General features: G+C 41.8%; 1 protein-coding gene and 1 pseudogene across 1 annotated transcript; both read left to right on the top strand.

The window, feature by feature from the left end:
- The first annotated feature begins 7,099 nt into the window (after nucleotides 1-7,099).
- Nucleotides 7,100-8,103, top strand: LOC103444950 (homeobox-leucine zipper protein HAT3-like; annotated as a pseudogene).
- A 9,770-nt stretch (nucleotides 8,104-17,873) lies between these two features.
- LOC103443879 (putative cyclic nucleotide-gated ion channel 8) lies at nucleotides 17,874-22,211 on the top strand. The gene is made up of 8 exons (XM_008382774.4): nucleotides 17,874-18,010; nucleotides 18,495-18,622; nucleotides 19,113-19,701; nucleotides 19,841-20,050; nucleotides 20,174-20,481; nucleotides 20,621-20,732; nucleotides 20,902-21,138; nucleotides 21,302-22,211. Exons 2-8 carry the CDS (start codon nucleotides 18,564-18,566, stop codon nucleotides 22,013-22,015), a joined length of 2,229 nt encoding a protein of 742 aa, XP_008380996.1. The 5' UTR covers nucleotides 17,874-18,010; nucleotides 18,495-18,563; the 3' UTR covers nucleotides 22,016-22,211.
- The last annotated feature ends 294 nt before the right edge of the window (nucleotides 22,212-22,505 follow it).

The raw sequence follows: 22,505 nt of genomic DNA, 5'->3' as shown, positions 1-22,505 counted from the left end.
AGGATAACCAATAAGTGATGGTAAGATTTAATTATAGTGTGTGGGTTTATTGATAAATTTTGGTTTTATTATTAATTTCATTTTGTACTTGATGATAATTATGCAATAGGATAAAAATGACAATTTACATTTGCAATTTAAATTGGATGTAGAAAGAGGTTACATGGGTTTAAATAAAATTTTCCTTTCATTAATTGGTACTGTTCACCGGCCTCCAACAAAAAGAGTACCTTTTTTTAAAAGTATGTGTAGAGTTGCTTCTGCTTTCAGTTGTTTTAGAACTATGATTAAAAAAAAATTCATTTACCAAACATAATTAAGGACTCAACTTTTTTAAGAAGCTACTTTTAAAAAAATTTAAACAACCCAACCAATGCTAAGGCCTTGTTTGTTATTGACTTTTTTCCACCAAAAGTTGCTCATTTTAAAGTTAAGCAGTAAAAAAGTGTTCGGTAAAAATAAAATATCTGCTTATTTTAAAAGTAATAACCTCCAGACAACAGCTTTTAAAAGTAACATGTTGTTGACCTTAAAAACTACCAAGCCTACATGGCGCGCAAGCCGAATAATCTATGAGCTAACTACGTCATTCGGTTGTGTGCGGGCGTACCAACTTGTTGGCCGAGGAGTAAAATATGTTGATGTTGCGTTGGGTGCGCGGCAGACTTCTGCATCTTGCAATTGCGGCCGAAAAAGGAACACGTCTCAGCCTCCTGGATTCTCAAACCTGAAGACAAGGCTGCTATTCTTACGAAGTTCACAAATCGTCGTCGTCGGATTCGATCACTGTGATGGTATTCATCAGAGTAAACTCACACCGAATTGACACCAAAATGTAAAGGCACAAATACTCAAAACAGATATAAGTCTTAATAATAAACGTGGTTCGACCGTCGAAATGCCGAACTCTAAATCCCACTTGAGAATATCCAATCATAAAATAACTCGGCGTGCAATGTGCCGAGCCCAATAAACTGTAACACTTCACTTCGCCGAGAAGGTTGATGAGATGACCTCGACCAATAAGAATTCGGAAATCATTCTCGACCGAGACTTGGATAAATAACCAGTCGCCCTCGACGCAGTGTTGTCTATGCCGACTGAAGATGCTGTGAGATTGGCTGGTTCTACAGCGACAGTGTTGTTTATGCCAACTGAAAATATCACTGGTTGCCTTCACAATGCTGTTTATGCCAACTGAAGATGTGTCGGTGAAAAAGAAAAGAAAAAATCTCAAGGTTGTAGAGAGAATTTACGCAGGGCAGTTGTGTATTGAATTGGATGCCCTTTTCATGTTGCTAATACCCCGATACTTATAATGCCAGTAGGCTTCAGTGCTTGTTGCTTGCCGTGAGTATCCCGCGTGCAGAAGTAATATTCCTAAGAATATTAGATAATCCCTCATGTGGGCGCTCCCACTTGTTTGGGATGTGATAATGCATGAAATCCCATCGACTTGGATTTTTAAACATATGATAATGCAGCTCCAGTGGATATAATGCATGCAATTGCATCAAAACCAATCAACGCTTACCATTATTTGGAGGCAATCCAAACTAATGGTCCAATCCAAGTGCCATGCATAATAATAGTTGTTTATACCATATTTAGGGCCTCGTATTTAGATCTCGTACAAATACTCGAGTGACTTAAATGTAATTATGTGATAAAGGAAGGGGCAAATATGTAATAAGTGAGGAGTCTTTATTCTATAAAAGGACCCCTCACCCTCACAATTAGGAGAGGCCAATCCTTAGGCCATATCCTCATCCTCTCAGAGCTCTCATCCTCACAGAGAAGCTCTCCCTCTCTCCCTCTTCAACTCTTACAGAGAAATATATAACCAGTGTGGACGTAGCCCAAATCTTGGGGTGAACCACGATATATCTTATGTTTTTTACATTTCATGCAGATTCACGGTCAGATTTACGTTGTTCGAAGACCTCCGATTTTGTGCATCAACATTTGGCGCCGTCTGTGGGAAACGACACGAAAAGCTGTGTCGGTTCTCTTTCATTTTTTTCACCTCCGCCATGAATCTGCAAAAACCCACACAGAGACACAAACACAAAGTTCTTTCTCTCTATAATTTCATCATCGTCGTCTTCTCTGCTACGCTGCATCCACTCCCCCCATTAGCTTTACTTTAGTGATCTGTCAATCTCACTCTCTTCGACAGCCACTGTTTTCTTTAATCCCCCAAAACACACAAGTACGCCGTCGTTTCACTGGCAATCTGTTTCCTTATATATCATTAACATCTCACTCTTCTTGTTACTGTAAAGCATTAAACTTTAATCTCAGAGGGAGATATGTATGCGGTGAAACAATCCACCACTGCTTCTCTCAAGTCAGCTGCCGCCGTTGGCCGGTAGGTCACCAGCCCAGGAACTACATCAGGGTCTGGAAGGCCCACGTCCTTGGATCACGGGTCAATGAGCAGGGATCAGTCAGGGCCGCGATCAGCAGCGGAGATAAGGTGACTGTGACGGCTGCAACACCATTGCAGAGTAAAGGCATTGATAAGTTGTCTTCTTCCGGAGGTGGAGAGATCCAGGTGAAGGCGGTGGTGACGATCAGGAAGAAAATAAAGGAGAAGATTGAGGATCAGTGGGAGTTCTTCATTAATGGGATTGGACAGGGAATTCTCATTCAGCTGGTCAGCGAGCAAGTTGATCCTAACTGTGATTTGTAGATTCAAGCAAGACGAAGCACTGTTCCAACTTAAGACCATAATCATAGAGTTATAAATGAGGAATCTAGCCAAACCGTCCAAGTCGGTACGAACGAGATTCTAGTGCATGGTCCTCATGAAAGAGAAAGCACCCTTGCAACCCTTTTTCCAGACATATCCCAATTTGATTATCGTCGACTTCACTGTCTTCAAATGACAATTTTCCTGTTCATGTTGAGGACATTGATGCGGGTGGCAATGCATTTCCTTCAACAGCCACATGTCTGAAGTTGCTCAACGTCTTAAGATCACCATTGTTGAAGGATCTATAGTGGAGCGTTATGGGGATTGGTTGTACAATACTTCCTGTGCCCTGGGCACCAATGGAAAGTTGTTAGCTAAACACAGGAAGATGCAGCTATTTGATATCGACATCCCGGGGAAGATTACCTTTACTGAATCAAAGACTCTCACAGCAGGGCAGACTCCTACCGTTGTGGATATAGCTAAGCAGTCAACAGGACCGGTGTGGATACAACTATGCAGTGAAATCATTTTCTAAGAAAGCAAAAGGAGAAAGCCATGTGCTCACGGTTTCATGCATGTGAAATCATTTTCTAATTTCTGAGAAAGCAAAAGGAGAAAGCCATGTGAAATCATTTCTGAGAAAGTGAAAAAAGAAAGTAAAAGCAAAAGCAGAAATAAAAGAAAATACAAAGAAGCAGACATAATTACGGTGGTAATGGTATGCAAAAAAGTGAATTATGGGTGTGACCTATTGAGCAGAGGGTCAGATTTGTTTTTGAATGATGTAATTTATTTTTCTTATCTTTCGAAGACATCTGTATAAACCCCATCAGAGGGTAATAATACAAAAAAAAAAAGGCAAAGCCCAAATTAAATGGGCTAGAACGTTGTGTCGAAAGCGAAGGTTCATAAGCCCAAAATAGCACCAACCAGGTGATCAAAAGTACGCTCAATACTCCAAAATTATTCGGCAACCCGCCGCTATTACCACCAACCAGGTGATAAAATGTACAACCCGTACTCTAATATCATTTGGCAACTAGCCATTCATGCCACCAACCAGGTGATGAAATGTACAACCCGTACTCTAATATCATTTGGCAACTAGCCATTCATGCCACCAACCAGGTGATGAAATGTACAACCCGTACTCTCCTTCATGCCACCAACCAGGTGATCAAAAGTACGCCCAGTACTACAGATTATACATGAGCATTACTCATGTCATTCATACATAAACATTCATGAACATCACTCATGACAATCATACATAAACATTCATGACCATCATTCATGTCAACATTCATGAGCATCACTCATGTTAACATTCATGAGCATCACTCATGTCAACATCCATGAGCATCACTCATGTCAATCAACATAAACATTCATGAGCATTACTCATGTCAATCAGCTTTAAAAACTTCATTTACAGAGCTCTAGCTTCAAAGTTTCACTTGCAAAGCTTCACCTACCAAGCTTCAGTGCAGGGTATACAAATACCGCCTCCGAACAACCGCCACTTCGGCCCATACATGGATTCAATTTGAAGTCTCCAGCCAACAAACTCTGTTGACTAAAGACTTAAGGGACTACATTATGTACCGTATATTGGGCCTCAATTGGGCCTTATGAAAACTACTTGGGGGACTTAGCCCATTATTTATGTAATAAGTGAAGAGCCCTTATTCTATAAAAGGGACTCTCTCACCTTCATTAGAGAGCAACGCCGCCAACTGAGCAACCGCCTCGCCGCGAGCATCACTCCTAACCCATCATTTTTGTATTGAGGAATAAGCCCTTATTCTATAAAAGGGACTCCCTCACCACCATTAGAGATCATCACCGCCTACTGAGCAACCGCCTACTGAGCAACCGCCTCACCGCGAGCACCAACTCTAACCCATCATTTTTGTATTGAGGAACGAGCCCTTATTCTATAAAATGGACTCCCTCACCTTCAAACGCCACAAGCTGAGCCAACCAAGGCAACATAAGCCACGAGCCGAGCAGCCTCGCAGTGTGTGCTACTTCTAGTGAAGCATCGTTTCAGACTGAGCACTGCCTCATATCAAACGTCAGTTCAAGACAACATCTAGTTACTTCGGCCCACACATGGACTGAATTTCAAGTCTCCAGCCAAAAGACTCTCTTAACTGAAGACTTGGGGGACTACTGTTTATACCATATTTAGGGCCTCATATTTAGATCTCGTACAAATACTCGAGGGACGTAAATGTAATTATATGATAAAGGAATGGGCAAATATGTAATAAATGAGAAGTCCTTATTCTATAAAATGATCCTTCACCCTCACAATTAGTAGAGGCCAATCCTTAGGTCATATCCTCACCCTTTCAAAGCTCTCATCCTCACAGAGAAGCTCTCCCTCTCTCCCTCTTCAACTCTTACAGAGAAATACATAACCAGTGTAGACGTAGCCCAAATCTTGGGGTGAACCACGATATATCTTGTGTTCTTTACATTTCATGCAGATTCGCGGTCGGATTTACGTTGTTTGAAAACCTCCGGTTTTTTGCATCAACAATAGTGAATTATCATGTCGTGACCTAATCCAAACAGATTTGATGCTATCCTGATGCCAGTCATTACCATGCACGACTCTTCACTTGTGGCTTCTCCTGATGTGGTATATCCCAAGCAGACCCGCATAAAGAGATAGAGAAGTCCTCGTTCAACTCTTTCTCCACGCATGCATTAATCTTTCTGCCAATTAATATCCATTTGCCAACCCAAAAACCATGCATTAGGATAAAATCCAAACTGAGCCTTATCTTCGATCTTTTCATCCGATAACATTTCAATCTTTTGGACTCCTTAATTATCTTTGCACTTTAGAAATAATTTTCAATAATTCCTCAGATAACATCATGATTATTAAAATCATAATAATATCTAGACAAATTATTAATCAATCATCTCAGTCTTCTTTCTATCCAACAGCTCATAATTTTACTCATTTTACAGCCTCGATTACTCGTGCCGATAGTGTAAAATCGAAGCTCAATAACTTAAACATCATATCATAAAATCATAGAAGCGTTCTAGCTTAAATCATCATCATAAACCATAAATCTTTCAAAGAATGTAAATATGATAAAGCATGATATTTCATAAAGCGTAAATCCAATTTACTCATAAACGTTTCATAAAACGTATTCATAAAATCATGTTTTTCATGTATGCATTTCTAGTAATTAAATCATGCATTTTGTAAGGGGTCCACTCACCTTACTTCGTCGTCAAGGAGGCAAACTAGAGAAGGAAGAAATGTCACTAACAAACGCGCCTAAGCACATAAAATGATCAATTAATTCTATACTATAACGATTGAATTTGGGAAAACGGACATCGTAAACGGATTCAAGACGTCGAAAAACCTAAAGGGGAACCTTGGGTACCCCCATGCGCCGCCACGGGGCTACGGCTCGGAATGCCACACGCTACCACACACGCCGAGTTAGGTCATCGGAAAGTTGGCCGGAAAAGTAGTCGACGTCGCAATGGACGGTAGCGGAGCATAATACATTCGACGGAGGCACGTGTGCTCCACTCACTGGCCAAGACAGGTGGCCACGTGCGCCTCCGCACAGACCCACACGCTAGCTGGAAACTGGGATTCAATTCGGTCAAGTCAGATTTGGGTTTTGGGTCTAGGCTTGTTTCTGGGTTTAGGCCTGAGGTTTTTGGGCTGGGTGCCGAAGCTTTCCAAGCTCCGTTCAACCCCAAATCTCAACTAAAACTAGTCATACAACATACCAAATTAAAGCCCAAGGAACAAGGAAGAATATTATACCTCTTATTTGTGCCATACTTAGGGCCTCCGTATTTAGATCTCGTATAAATACTTTGCGGACTCAAATGTAATTATGTAATAAATAAAGAGGCAAATATGTAATAAGTGAGGAGCCCTTATTCTATAAAAAGACTCATCACCCTCCTCATTTTGGGAGGCCAATTCTTAGGCCATGAGAAGAGCTCTCACACCCTCAGAAGCTCTCACCCTCTCATCCTCAATCATTTCAGAGAAATACAATAATCAGTGTGGACGTAGCCCAAACATTGGGGTGAACCACGATACATCTTGTGTTATTTACTTTCTTGCAGATTCATGGTCGGATTTACGTTGTTCCAAGACCCTTCCGGTTTTGTGCATCAACATTTGGCGCCATTTGTGGGAATCGATATGAAAAGTTATGTTGGTTCTCTTTCATTTTTTCACCTCCGTGGTAGATCTGCAAAACCCAAAACCGAACCAACCTCCCCCAGCACTTTCTCTCTAACCATTCCTTTTAACCAGACACTCACACTCTCCCCAAATCAGTTCACCAGAAACAAACAGAAGATTATCAAAACAAATCAACCCAAATACCTGAACATGGAAATAATGTTTCTTTCTTGCTTTTCTCTGTAATCTGGGAGCTGGGTTTTTCTTCTAACTCTGTTTGGCTGCTGAGAAAATGAGTGAGAAAATGAAAGATATGAAAGGGTTGGGGTTGGGATTGAGTCTGAGCTTGGGATTGAAACCCAATGAGAGTGAGCCTTGTTTGCAGTGGAATCTCATGGAGAAGCCTTCACAACTCATGCAGAATCACCCTCACAGAACTTCATAGAATGAAGTCTTCCAATTTCTTGATCGAAACCCAGATACGAGGTTGTTTCTCGGAGGAATAGACGTGAACGAGGGGCCGTCGATGGCGAATTTCGAGGAAGAAAATGGGGTTTCATCGTCGAACAGCACGGTGTCGAGCCTAAGCAGAAAGATAAGCGAGAGGGAGCCCATCGTCGACAAGAACGAAGGTGAGAGGACCTCGTGCTCCCACGACGGCAGCAGTGACGACGAAGACGGTAACGGCGGTGACATGTCAAGGAAAAAGCTGATGCTGTCGAAAGAGCAATCTCCGCTGCTCGATGAGACGTTTAAGGAGCACAATACTCTAAATCTGAAGCAGAAACAGGAGTTGGCAAAGCAGCTGAACCTAAGACTAAGACAAGTGGAGGTTTGGTTTCAGAACAGGAGGGCAAGCTTCTTCGCTGTGTTGCCACTGTTGTATGCGCCTCCATCATCCTCTTCGTCGCCTAGAGTTTTTAGGGTTTTCAGAGGAATTTTTTGGGGCTTTCCGAGCTGGATTATTCCCTCTCATTCCTCAGACAAATCTCCATGCGCCGCTGGTTCAGCGGCTTCGTTGATTAGGCCCCCTCCCGATCACCACCGCACTTTCCTCCAATCGCTCCCCTCCTTCTCCGCCGCCGCCACTGCCATCATCTTCGAGAAGCTCCTGATCCCAACCTCGCTCGCTCCGGCTGAGTCTGCCAAGTCTGTACAAATCTTTCGAGATCAGCAAACACAACCGACGAAGGACGAGTTACTGAGTGAGTGACTCAATTAGTGGAACGATTCTTTATACACCCAGCCGGGTTGAAGCCGATCTCTACACTACCAGCTTTTACTTCATTAGAAGAAGAGTAACGTCGCTATCGTTGGCGTCTTCGTCCAGGAGCAGGAGGTCTTTCATTTGCACAGCTATCTACAGTCACGAGGTTCAAATCGAGGAGGAAGGCCAGCCCGAAACCCTAGACTACAACCTTTTTCTTCGTCGACCGTTCCGGTCAAAAGGTTTCGCCTTGGCATGATATACCATTGCAAGTGGGTGATGGTGTATTCAACTTTGTGGTTGAAATATCCAAAGAATTGAGTGCAAAGATGGAGGTTGGTAATGATGAGCCACACACCCCGATAAAGCAGGATACAAATAAAGGAGCATCTTTGTGCTTTTCAGCCGTTGGATCCATAACCAAGCCGACCAGCTTCACCATTCTTGCTTTCCTGCTTCAAGGAACATCTTCTTTACAGGGTGGTAGCCATGTGAAATCACTTTATGAAGGCCCAGGGGATATGTCTACTTGAGTTATGAAATGGGGTGGGAAACAAAAGCGGAAAGCAGAGAGAAAAACAGAAAACAAAAGCGAAAGTAAAGTGAAAAAAAAAACCGAGAAAAAGCAGAAAGCAAAAGGGAGGCTTTCATCTGCGAGAGCACATGGGGACATTGCAAAAGCAAGGAATAAACACCCACACTGCAAAAGCAAGGAATAAACACCTTACCAGAATGATGTGATTTACTTTTCTAATTTTTTGAATGATGTAATTTTTTTTTCTAATCTTTCGGAGACATCTGTATAACCCCATCAGAGGGTAATAAAAAAAATAAAAAAAGGCAAGCCCAAAATAATAGGCTGAAATGTTGTGTGGAAGGTGAAGGCCCATGTGCCCAAAAAAGCCAGGCCCTCTATAATCACCAACCAGGTGATCAAAAGTACGTCAAGTACTACCAAATTTATTCAGCACCCTGCCGCTATTATCACCAACCAGGTGATCAAAAGTATGCCTAGTACTCCAAAATTATCCGGCAAACTGCTGCCATTATCACCCACTAGGTGATCAAAAGTACGTCCAGTACTCCAAAATTATTCAACAGCCTGCCGCAATTATCACCAACTAGGTGATCAAAAGTACGTCCAGTACTCCAAAATTATACATGAGCATCACTCATGTCAATCATACATAAACATTCATGAGCATCACTCATAACAATCATACATAAACATTCATGTCAACATTCATAAGCATCACTCATGTCAACATCCATGAGCATTACTCATGTCAATCAACATAAACATTCATGAGCATCACTTATGTCAATCAGCTTCGAAAGCTTCATTTATAGAGCTCTAGCTTCGAGAGCTCCAGCTTCAAAAGCTTCATTTACAAAAGCTCCAGCTTCAAAGCTTCACCTACAAAGCTTCAGTGCAGGGTATATAAATATCGTCTCCGAACAACCGCCACTTCGGTCCATACATGGGTTCAATTTGAAGTCTACAGCCAACAGACTCTATTGATCGAAGACTTGGGAGACGACACTATGTACCATATATTGGACCTCATAAAAAATACTTGAGGGACTTAACCCATTATTTATGTATTGAGGAGTGAACCCTTATTCTATAAAATGGACTCCCTCACTTTCATTAGAGAGCACCCATTATTCATGTACTGATGAGCGATCCCTTATTTTATAAAAGGGACTCCCTCACTTTCATTAGAGAGCACCTATCACTTATGTATTGAGGAGCGAGTCCTTATTCTATAAAAGGGACTCCTCACCATCATTAGAGAGCATCGCCGCCTGCTGAGCAACTGCCTCGCTGTGAACATCACTCATAACCCATTATTCATGTACTGAGGAGCGAGCCCTTATTCTATAAAAATGACTCCCTCACCATCATTAGAAAGCATCGCCGCCAGCTGAACAACCGCTTCGCCGCGAGCATCAACTCTAGCCCATCACTTATGTATTGAGGAGTGAGCCCTTATTCTATAAAAGAGACTCCCTCACCATCATTAGAGAGCATCGCCGCCTACTGAGTAACCGCCTCGCTGCGAGCATCAACTCTAGCCTGTCATTTTATGTATTGAGGAGCGAGCCCTTATTCTATAAAAGGGACTCCATCACCTTTAACACCACAAGCCGAGCCAACCAAAGCAACATAAGTTATAAGCCGAGCAGCCTCGCAACATGTGCTACTTCTAGTTGAGCATCATTTCAGATTGAGCACCGCCTCATATCGAGTATCAGTCCTAAACGACATCTAGTTACTTCGGCCCATACATGGACTGAATTTCAAGTCTTCAACCAAAAGACTCTCTTGACTGAAGACTTGGGGGACTACTGTTTGTACCATACTTAGGGCCTCCGTATTTAGATTTCGTATAAATACTCGGATGACTCAAATGTAATTATGTAATAAATGAAGGGGTAAATATGTAATAAGTGATGAGCCCTTATTCTATAAAAAGACTCATCACCCTCCTCATTTGGGGAGGCCAATTCTTAGGCCATGGGAAAAGCTCTCTCACCCTCAGAAGCTCTCACCCTCTTATCCTCAATCCTCTCAGAGAAATACAATAATCAGTGTGGACGTAGCCCAAACATTGGGGTGAACCACGATACATCTTGTGTTATTTACTTTCTTGCAGATTCACGATCGGATTTACGTTGTTCCAAGACCCTTCCGGTTTTGTGCATCAACACCTCTCACATGGCCAGTTGTGGTCGGAAAACGGCTTGCAAGGTGCGGGTTCTTGCCAAAATTTCAGGAAGTATCCTTGAATTGTTTCTTTGTGTCAAACGTTATAATAAGGCCAGAAACAACATGAAGAGGTGATCTAAGATGACCTACATCGTTTTCGGGGCTTACCTTGCTTGAAATTTGAAGGTGCGCCATGAACTCAACTGAAAAGACAATGAACAGTGGCGTTGCCACTGTCGAGGTGTCGGGACTCCATGGTCTTAGCCTGAGTTCGTGACGCGGAGAGTTAGACGGTGGTGCAGCTCACTGGAATGGTGAATTGATGGTGGTCTCAGTGTGTGGGTGGGTGTGTGCTACTCGGAGAGAGGGAGAGAAAGACAAAGAGATAGAGCTGAGAGAGTGTGAGGGTGAAAGTCTCACGGAAGAGAGAGATAAGAGAGGGAAAGCGGACCGGGGAACCAAAATGTATGGGTGGCCCCACATGGGACACCAAATAAGACCAAAAAGCAAACATTTAAAACCAAGTACCCCAACCAAAGTGAAATTACAAAATTACGCTCAACGTTTCATAAAGTTCGGGACGGGTCGTTACAGCCACAACAACCACAATCACCACCATTGTCGTTACTATCGCCCATAGAACCATTGTTTCATCTGCACCCCAACCACCACTCCCCATTGTTGGCACCACCACCATACCCCCTCCCCTATGATTGATGCTACTATCGCCACCACCACTGTCCCCGCCATTGCTCTCATAGCCACCACCGCTACTACTATGTCCATTTTTTTATTATATACAATTATATCACTTACATTAATGTTTACGAATTCATACTCACACCACTTTCAAAAATACTGTAGAAACTGTATATTCAAAATTATATCATTTGAGGTATTACACTCTATATTTATACACAGACTATGAGATACCTTCCTAGTGTTACAATGAAACGGAAAAACAATTATAACCTGATAAATGCTAATAACAACATAACAGCTAAAACAATAATGAATTGTCCTTAAGGACCCTTAACTATGCTAACTCCCGTAACCCCCTAACACCGTAACCCCCTAACATTCCCCCGCAAACTTGACTCCGGAGAGGTGACAAGTTTGGAAATAAGACGTGTAAACCGGTCAACTGGTAATCCTTTGGTGAAGACATCGGCAAGCTGAAACGTGGACGGGATAAATTGAACCTTGTGACTGCCAGAAGCGACTCGTTCACGGACAAAATGATAATCAATCCCAATGTGTTTGGTGCGAGCATGAAACACGGGATTAGCAGCTAAGTACGTGGTAGACAAGTTGTCACAATTAAGTAACACGGGACGAGTGAGCGGACAACAAAGTTCAGTTAAAATATTTTGAATCCATATAATATCAGCGCATGCATAGGCAAGGGCTCGATATTCGGCTTCGGCACTGGAACGAGAAACCGTTGGCTGTTTCTTGGCACTCCATGAGATGAGATTGGGTCCCAAAAATATACAGTAACCGGATGTGGACCGCCGTGTATCAGGGCATCCTGCCCAATCCGCATCGGAATAGGCAATTAGGAAAGAACAGTCAGGAGAACTACGAATAGGAAGACCAAAACCAAGAGTGCCTTTAAGGTAACGTAATATCCTCTTAACAGATTCAAAATGAACATCACTGGGAGATCCCATAAACTGAGCAACATGTTGAACCGCATATGAGATGTCAGGGCGGGTCATGGTAAGGTATTGGAGGGCACCAACAATGTGGTGATAAAGTGCAGGATCGGCAAGTTTAGTACCATCAGTACGAGAAAGTGTACCTTTCGAAGCCATGGGTGTGGAAACAGGTTTACAGTCCAAGAGATTGATGCGTTTGAGAAGATCAACTGTATATTTGTTTTGAGTAAGATGAACTGAATCCGTGTGATAATGAACCTCCACCCCAAGAAAATAATGCAAACGCCTCAAATCTTTGATGTCAAATTCCGCTCCCAAGGTGCTAATAAATGTCTGAATATGAGAAGAATCACTACCGGTGAGAATAATATCATCCACATACAATAATAAAATCAAAACACGAGAATTGTCTTGATAAACAAACATGGAGGTGTCAGCCCGACTTTGACAAAAGCCAAACTGTACAAGGAAAGAACTAAAACGTTGAAACCATGCCCGTGGAGCCTGCTTGAGACCGTAGATAGCCTTATGAAGTTTGCACACATGATGAGGACGATCTGGATCAACAAATCCCGGGGGTTGTCGCATGTAAACTTCTTCAGAAAGAGAGCCGTGCAAGAAGGCATTTTTGACATCAAGCTGTCGAATGGACCATTGAAAAGAAACAGCCAGACAAAGAACGGTGCGAATCGTTGTAGGCTTGACGACAGGGCTGAAAGTATCAAAATAATCAACGCCAGACTGTTGATGGAACCCTTTGGCAACGAGACGTGCCTTGTACCGTTCAAGTGTGCCATCAGATCGCCGCTTAATTTTGAAAACCCATTTGCAACCAACCGTATTGATTGATTGATGGGGAGGGACCAAGGACCAGGTACCCTGATGAATAAGTGCATTATATTCTTCAAGCATGGCCTGTTTCCATTCCGGAGAGCGAAATACTTGTGTGTAGCAAGTAGGTTCAACATTCATGTTCACTAAGGCAGCAAAAGCATGAGGAACAGGATACCGAGTAGTGAAGTTGGCCTGATATTTAGGATTGGGCTTAAAAATGCCAGTTTTCGAACGAGTGACAACGGGACTGCGAGGTGGTGAAGCAACAGCGGAAGAACCATGGTCTGTAGAGTAGTCTGCGGTATTGGATGGCAGTACAGAAATTTGAGAGGTAGAGAGAGGCTGTGCGGGCGACAGAATGGGATCAGGGAGAGGTGGGACAGACGGGATAGCTGTAGATGCGGGCAGGTTGACTGCAGGCGGGTCTGCTGCAAATGGTTCAGTAGGAGGACAGCTGGAGGCATCGAGTGGCACGTGTGCTGTCGGGGCTTGCTGCAGTGGCATGGTGCTGTCGGTGCTTGTTTCAGGTGCTGGCGGTGCTTGCTGTTGTGGCACGGGCCGAGAGACATGTGGTGGGACAAATGGCGGAGAGGCTTGATTAGGCAACAAGCCTACGGAAACGACGGCAAGCGGTGGAGAGGAAACAGATAAAGGGGCAGCAGCATAATAAAACTGATCTTCATGAAATTTGACATGCCGTGAAATATAAAGGCGTCCAGTAGGGGGATGGAAGCACCGATACCCACGATGTTTATCACTGTAACCAACAAAAACACACTGGAGAGAACGAGGTTGTAATTTGTTAGACACATAATCTCCAAGATAGGGATAACACAAGCACCCAAAAATGCGAAACATTTTATAATCTGGGGAATGACCAAATAAGGATTGATAAGGTGAGATTCCATGAAGAACAGGTGTAGGAAGTCGATTAATTAAATAAACTGCCGTACAAAAAGATTCAGCCCATAAGGTGTGAGGCATGTGAGCAGTATGTAAAAGAGTACGACCCATATCAGCAATATGGCGATGTTTACGCTCAGCCAATCCATTTTGCTGAGGTGTATGAGGACAAGAAAAACGATGCAGAATTCCATTAGTAGCACAAAAATGTTTAAACTGCAAGTTGTCATATTCCTTACCACCATCACTCTGGAACTGTTTAATAGACAAAGAGAATTGATTTTGGACATAAATAACAAAAGCAGAAAAATGATCGAAGACTTCGGACTTCAAACGCATGGGAAAAATCCACGAATAGCGAGTGGAATCATCAGTAAACAAGACATAATATCGATAACCAGAGACGGAAAGAACAGGAGACATCCACACATCAGAATGTATTAAATCAAATGGTGCAAGGGAACGATGTTCATGAGGTGAAAAGGAAAGTTTTATTGATTTAGATAAGGCACAATGGCTACAATTTGAATGCAATAAACAAGAAGGAGAACCTAACAATGACTTAGAAACTAGTGAATCAAGCACTCTGTTGGAAGGATGACCAAGACGACGATGCCAAAGAGACGAAGACACGGCAACAGAAGAGAAAGCGGTCGTGGGCCCAGTCAAGAGTGTAGGAAAGATGGGATAAAGACCATCTTTACATAGGCCCTGAAATAGAAGAACACCAGTTTGTAAGTCACGAATGTGATAACCCCAAGGAAAGAAAGTAATACTTACATGCATATCATTTGTGAACTGAGCCACTGATAAAAGATTTTTATGAAGAGAGGGAACACGAAGAACATCAGAGAGACGAAAAACATAAGTGCCAGAAGAAAACAAAACATTACCAGACTGAGTGATGGGGAGGGTGTCACCATTACCAATAACAACATTGTCAGTTGGTGTATAGGAGGCACCGGGGGGAAACAACTTAGCATCATGTGTCATGTGATTGGTAGCACCGGAGTCCCAATACCAGTTAGGATCGGAAGAGGAAGTAACATGCATGCCAGCAAAGGGACGAGAGTGAGGGCACTTGGCTTGAACATGTCCAAATTGATGGCAATGCCAACATTGGACCGACGGACGAGGTGGTGGAGGACCCAGAAGTCCTGGAGCATTGAAGGCAGGTCGCTGTGGACGGTAGAAGTTTTGTGCAGGCCCATTAAAGGGACGGATGGGTGGCCTTTGGGCAGAGGGATCACGAGCACGGAAATGGCGCGGGCCACGTGGTGGACGTGTTGCTAGCATGACAGCATGGGAATTTGTAGGAGTGAGTTGGGCGGCAAAAGCTTGTTGCCCCTCAAAAGCAAGCAGTTTGGTGCGGAGGTCCAAAAAGGTGGAAGTGATGGAAAATTCAGAAGAGCCGTCACAAGCATCTGGTAATCAGGGCCCAGACCACGGAGTACATAAGTAACCAAGTCAGAATTGGACACAGGCTCTTGGATAGCAGTGAGTTCATCAGCCAAACTTTTGGCCTGAGCAAGGTAGTCAGAAATAGTTTTGGAGCCTTTGGTGAGAGAGAAGAGATGAAATTTTAGTTGGGCAGCATTGGCTAGTGATTGCTGCGAGAAATTTTGCTGGAGACAATCCCATATATCTTTCGAGGTGGAGAACCCAATGACTTGAGGAAGAACCGTTTCAGATAGTGTGGCACGAAGAATACTAATAAGGCTTTGATCGGTTTGGAACCAAGATGTGTATTCAGGATTGGGTGATGGAGAAGGAGTAGTTTTGTCATCACTTGAAGAAGGGGACAAAGTAGAGGGAGGACAGGGATAAGATCCATCAACAAAGCGCCAAAGATTCTGGCCTAGCAAGAAAGGTTTGACTTGGCTTTCCCACACAAGATAATTGGTATCAGAAAGTTTGACAGAGACAAGATGAGAGATATTAGGAATAGAGATAGGGGAGAAGGCTGAAGAAGACGCACTACCTGAAGCCATTTAAAAAAAAAACTTCAGGCTCTTGATACCATGTAGAAACTGTATATTCAAAATTATATCATTTGAGGTATTACACTCTATATTTATACACAGACTATGAGATACCTTCCTAGTGTTACAATGAAACGGAAAAACAATTATATCCTGATAAATGCTAATAACAACATAACAGCTAAAACAATAATGAATTGTCCTTAAGGACCCTTAACTATGCTAACTCCCGTAACCCCCTAACAAATACAATTTATTAAATGCTTATCTATTTTACTTTGCAATTGATTATTCTTAAAACACAGCAAAAGCAATTTAAAACAAAAAAAACAAAGTAGTTTCAAACTTGAGGGCATAAGTATAGCCCGCTTGAGCGCATAATGCCATCTCATCATTAAGATGGCTCGTGCTCCTTTTGATGGAGTTAACCAACGAGCTAATGAGATTTGCGAGTTAATACATAGTGACGTGTGTAGTTCGATGGCTATAGCTACTTCATCACCTGTACTGACAACATGTCAAGGTATGAATTTGTGTATCTTATGAAACACAATTCAGAAGCCCTTGAAAAGTTTAAAGAACTTAAAACCTACGTGAAACTGCATATTGAAAAAAGTAGAGAGACCCTCAAATCAGATTGTGGAGGTGAATACTTAAGTGCTCATAGCTTACTTGAAAGACTAGGATATTGTTACAATGGAAACCTCCTGCAAGCCACAATTGAATGATGTTTCTGAAAGGAGAAATCAAACATTATTGATTATAGATTGGTCCATGATGAGTTATACTGATACACCTTTGGGTTATGCGTTTGATAGTTGAGTATCTACTTGACCGAGTCTCTTCAAGTGAGTTTTGAGGCCGGTCCTAGGGTCCCCAAGCTTGGACCAGATCACCAATAGTTGGTAGTTGTGTCCAACTTTGGGAGAGACTTTTCCAAGTATTGGGTACTCAAGCAATACTCCACATGTCATAATACAAGTGCAGAAATTGACCTATTTTTTCGTGTCCCTCCACTTATGTTTCGCACATGGAGTACTCGCTTAAATATTGGCCGCTCAAAAAATTTTCTCCAACTCTCGAGGTTTTGAATTCCCCCATGTGAGAATGCAAATATCTCACCTTTTGTGAATAACATGTATTCACTGTAACTAAATTTCATAATCAGAACCGTTGAACTTGTTAATATTCATTTGACGATCATCTTTACAAAAATCATTCGAATAAGAGATCTTCTAGTCCTCCAAATGTATGAAACAAATCGACAATGTGAGCACCAAGTAACATATTCATGATGAATCGTCCATTAAGTAGATACACTTGATTACTAAACGATCTCCGATTTGATTAATTTTTCATAGAGATGGTCTTCAAATAAAGACTGAGAAATTGAACGGTTTCGAATATGAAGTTCATACGATGAAGATACATTCTTCGCAAAAGGTGGAGAAACACAAGGTCTATTCTAAATCAAAATTCAAGATTACAATTCATTTTAAGAAAAAATTGAAAACTTAAATTGGCTATTTTTAGTTTTGATAGAAAGTAAAAATTAAAAACCAAATGGTAACCATGCTCCATGTTTTAGATTGTAACTTGTTTACATAACCGTTCTAACGGTCTAGCTCTCCCCCACCCTCCTCAATACCAGCCTTCTCTATCTCTTATCATCCGTCTTTCTCTCTCTAAATCACCCACCTTCTTTCTCCTCCTCAAACCCTAATGTTTCCAACATCTTCCAAAACATTCATTATTATTATTTATTAATAATATTATTGGAGATTTAGAGATTACAGAATCAAAAGCTGGACATGATCCATGTAAGTTCATCCTTTTGTTACTCCTGCTCCGTCTTTCCTTCTTAATTCTGATTTCAAACGTTAAATTATAGGGAAGAAAGTTAAATTTTTTTCTGGTAGGGGCGAATATTTTTACATTTTTAATTAATATATGTTTAGATGATATAGATCACCATGCAATCCTTAACAATGCCAAATACTCGGATCGTAACGTTACTATCCTCCCAAAAAGAAAGTATAAGAACCGATAATTGCATTAAACATGCAAATGATCTACCATGATGTTATGTTAAGATCATAGATGAATAACAGCATTGTATTCTTTCGATTTTTTTCCTCTGTTTTGATGAACAATGATCATCTCTACGCTCGAAACTCCTAAGCTTGAGTGCAGTTTTTAAAGTTTTTTCTCCAATGTATACCATGGCAGCGTCGTACCTGATTGTTTTTATTGAGTATATTGTTGTACTGATTGAATTTTCTGCATTTCTTTGCCACTCATCAGTGACTTGATTTGGGGCTTGCTGTGAATTCTCACATTCTCGTCTTGCATCTATGTAACCGCTGATACAAAATGTTCGATTGCACTCGCAAATCACAGTATATTGGTGGCCAAAAGGAGAAATTTGTACGGTATGCATTGTACATTATTCTTTGCTCTTCTGCTTTCTGTTTTCCTTTTCCTTTTCCTTCTTCCGGAGGCTATAACTGTCGTTGACATATGGATCTTATCTGCGTCTTTCTAGTGGTTTGTAACCGAAGGCCTCAGAATGTATTTTCTTTTCCAGCGGATTCTTCCTACATTGATCGATTGTGTTTTCTTTCAATTACTCTTGTTTAGCTTCATTTGGCTGCGCTGGGTCGTTATGGTTAACGCCTGAGAACATGAAAAATATGTGTTGTTTAGATTCTTAAGGATTTCTCATTTTTTTTGTGCTGGATTTCTCTTAGCATATGTACTTTTCAATAAGCCAAATGAATTCTAATTCAAGTTCATTGAAGCCTTGAACTTGTATGTCTTCTTTGACGAGTCAAACTGAGTTGCTGGTAAAACTTTGACGATGCAAAAACATATTTATGGAGTTTTCCGCAGAATTTTATGGTTATGAATTGTTATTTGTAGGTTGGATGACTTGGGTTCTACGTATTCCATGAGTTCTGATACCGGTAAAATGAATAAATGTGGATTTAGTATCGAGTCATTCCCCTTTACTGGTGGAAAACCAAAGAGAGCACCGTCACAATCATTCAGGTATGGAATTCAACAGGGAACAGATGGACTAAAGACATTTGGTAGATCATTAAGAACTGGCGTCACCCGCGCAGTGTTCCCGGAAGATCTTAAAGTGTCTGATAAAAAGATATTTGACCCCCAAGACAAATCCCTCCTGCTATGGAACAGGCTTTTCGTCATAACTTGCATCTTTGCAATATCCATTGACCCTTTGTTCTTCTATCTTCCAATCTTCGACAATGATGAGGATTGCCTCTCTATCGATCGAAGATTAGGAACGACAACTATAACTATACGGTCATTAGTAGATGCTTTCTACCTTATTCGCATGGCTTTACAGTTTCGTACAGCTTATATTGCTCCATCATCTCGGGTTTTCGGAAGAGGCGAACTTGTGATAGATCCTCCGCAGATAGCAAAGCGATATCTACACCGTTATTTCTTAGTTGACTTGGCTTCTGTGCTCCCCTTACCCCAGGTCTGCATGCAACATACCCAATTTCTACCATTGACACCGCTGCAAGGCGATAAATTCTTTACTCTAATATTCATAGCAATCAAATTTGGAATATAGAAACGATGGTTCTTGGATTTATCTTGTTTGCTCATGACTACAGATTGTGGTTTGGAGATTCTTGCATGGAAGAGAGTCAGAGGTTTTGGCTACGAAACAGGCATTGCTGTTTATTGTCTGGCTCCAGTTACTACCGAGATTTATCCGCTTATTAGCTTTAAACTCAGACCTGAAAAGGAGTGCAGGTGCTTTTGCCGAAAGTGCTTGGGCCGGGGCTGCCTACTATTTGCTTTGGTTTATGCTTGCCGCTCAAGTAAGTGTTTTATCTTCTCCTGCCTCCTTCATAGTTTCTGAATACTACCACTAGCTGAAGTACCTTATAGGAAGTATTACCATTCTATTGAATTGATTTGGCCACTCTTGGATAAATTTACAGGTCACCGGGGCTGCATGGTACTTATTAGCTGTGGAGCGCTATGATGGATGCTGGCGGGGAGCTTGTAGAAATAGTGGAAAATGTAGGATAGAATACTTGTACTGTGGCATTGATGCGAATGCCCCCGGATTCAAAGAATGGCAAAAAATCAGAGTGGATCTTCTTAAGAAGAGCTGCACTGCAGAAGGGGAAAATCCGCCATTTAATTTTGGAATCTTCGCAGAGGCTATATCTTCAGATGTCATTGCATCAGCCGAATTTATGTCCAAATTATTGTTCTGCTTGTGGTGGGGACTGAAAAATTTAAGGTGTGTAAGTGTAACTCGCTCATCAATGATTGTCTTGTTCAAAATTCAGTGAAAATTCTGTATTAAGTACGCTAATGTTCTGATTTGGGTTCTGAAAGTCTTACTAATTTTCAGTACATTGTTCTTTCACTTTCTGCAGTACACTTGGCCAGGGGCTCGAAACTAGCACGTACCCTCTAGAGGTTCTATTTTCCATTGGGATAGGCATTTTCGGGCTCATCCTCTTTGCCCTTCTGATTGGAAATATCCAGGTGAGATGCAAATGAATCCTGTGAATGCTTTATGGATATGTATACGTGATCCAAATTTTACGCCACAAATAACTGATATGTTGAGAGTTAGCAACCTGCATTTAGTTAGTTAATGGCTTTATATTCTTTGAGCTGAGGGCTAATTTGATGTTTAATGAAATATCGACAGACGTACCTTCAGTCTCTAACAATTCGTCTTGAGGAGATGCGGATTAAAAAGCGTGACTCTGAGCAGTGGATGCACCACCGCTGGCTTCCACAAGAACTTAGGGAAAGGGTTCGGCGCTATGATCAATACAAGTGGTTGGAGACTCGCGGTGTGGATGAGGAGAACATTGTCCAGAGTCTTCCAAAAGATCTAAGAAGGGACATTAAACGCCATCTCTGCTTGAATTTGGTTAGAAGGGTAAGCATCCAGTTTCACCTTTGTTATTGATCGTTCTTAATCGTGAATGTCGCTATGTTATTGCCGATGTATGTTTACAAGGAATATATTATCGTCTTCTTATATTCGCTCTATGTATTTTGAAGACGGATTAATTTCACATGGTCATGAGTGACTTATGCAGGTGCCTCTTTTCGCCAATATGGATGAGCGGTTACTTGACGCCATTTGTGAGCGTCTGAAACCAAGTTTATGCACGGATAATACCTACATTGTCCGGGAAGGGGATCCGGTTATTGAGATGCTGTTCATCATACGTGGTCGCCTAGAAAGTGTAACTACAGATGGCGGTAGAAGTGGATTTTTCAACAGCGGTGTACTGAAAGAAGGGGACTTTTGCGGAGAAGAGCTCCTAACATGGGCACTGGATCCTAAAGCTGGTTCTAACTTGCCATCGTCAACTCGAACTGTGAAGGCTTTAACTGAGGTTGAGGCTTTTGCTTTAGAAGCAGAGGAGTTGAAATTTGTTGCCAGTCAGTTTCGGCACCTGCACAGCAGACAGGTTCAGTACACCTTCCGTTTCTACTCCCAGCAGTGGAGGACTTGGGCAGCGTGCTTTATCCAAGCCGCATGGCGCCACTACAGGAGAAAATTGGCTGAAAAACAGCGTAGAGAAGAGGAAGAAGGCTTTGACTACGGTGAAGGAGATGATGATGATGGTGGTGGTGGTGGTGATTTTAAAGGCGGTTCTGGTACAAGCATGCTTCGTTCTGCCATCTATGCATCCCGGTTTGCAGCAAATGCTCTTCGTGGTCATAGGATCCGCAGTGGAAGGGAGCAGATGTTGAAGCTGCAGAAGCCCACTGAACCCGATTTCTCTGCTTATGATGACAAGTAATCCCAGTCTCAATTGATGTTAAAAATCCGAGCTCGTTTTGGTAGCTTTGGCTGTATAAAATGTATACCACTAGTCACTCACACACAATTGCCATAGCATGATTTTGGTTGGCACTTCCTAGTCATTCAAAGGAATGTAAAACATCTTGTTAAAAAAAATTTGGAGAGAAACGAAAGGAAAATCTTCATATCGTTTATAGCCAAGTTAGCTACATCAGTGTGCTTCCCCCACTCTGCCCCATGGATACAAAGAAAAAGGACCTTTATTACCTCAAAATTCTAAATAATATTTGGGCTAAAGAACTTACTAGTTACATTTTCTACACACTAGATTACTTGTGTGGGTGAATTAATTCAACCAAAAATGAAAGATTAAACCCATGCCTTGATTACATCTAAGAATTATCCGAATCAACTGCGTGTCTGTAATCTGTAGGTACACCGGCATTCATTTCCTTGAGTTGCTCAATTACAACAAGCAGAAGATACTT

This window comes from Malus domestica, chromosome 05 (genome assembly GCF_042453785.1).
Source record: "Malus domestica chromosome 05, GDT2T_hap1".
In the NCBI taxonomy this organism is placed as follows: domain Eukaryota; kingdom Viridiplantae; phylum Streptophyta; class Magnoliopsida; order Rosales; family Rosaceae; genus Malus; species Malus domestica.
This window is presented reverse-complemented; position numbering and strand designations above follow the sequence as displayed.

Bases quoted from the DNA above. Each gene is read 5' to 3' on its own strand.
- LOC103443879 (XM_008382774.4), top strand. From the start codon at position 18,564: ATGTTCGATTGCACTCGCAAATCACAGTATATTGGTGGCCAAAAGGAG. The intron at 20,051-20,173 runs GTAAGTGTTTTA...ATAAATTTACAG, and splicing joins GGTTTATGCTTGCCGCTCAA to GTCACCGGGGCTGCATGGTA. The intron at 20,733-20,901 runs GTGAGATGCAAA...AAATATCGACAG, and splicing joins TTCTGATTGGAAATATCCAG to ACGTACCTTCAGTCTCTAAC.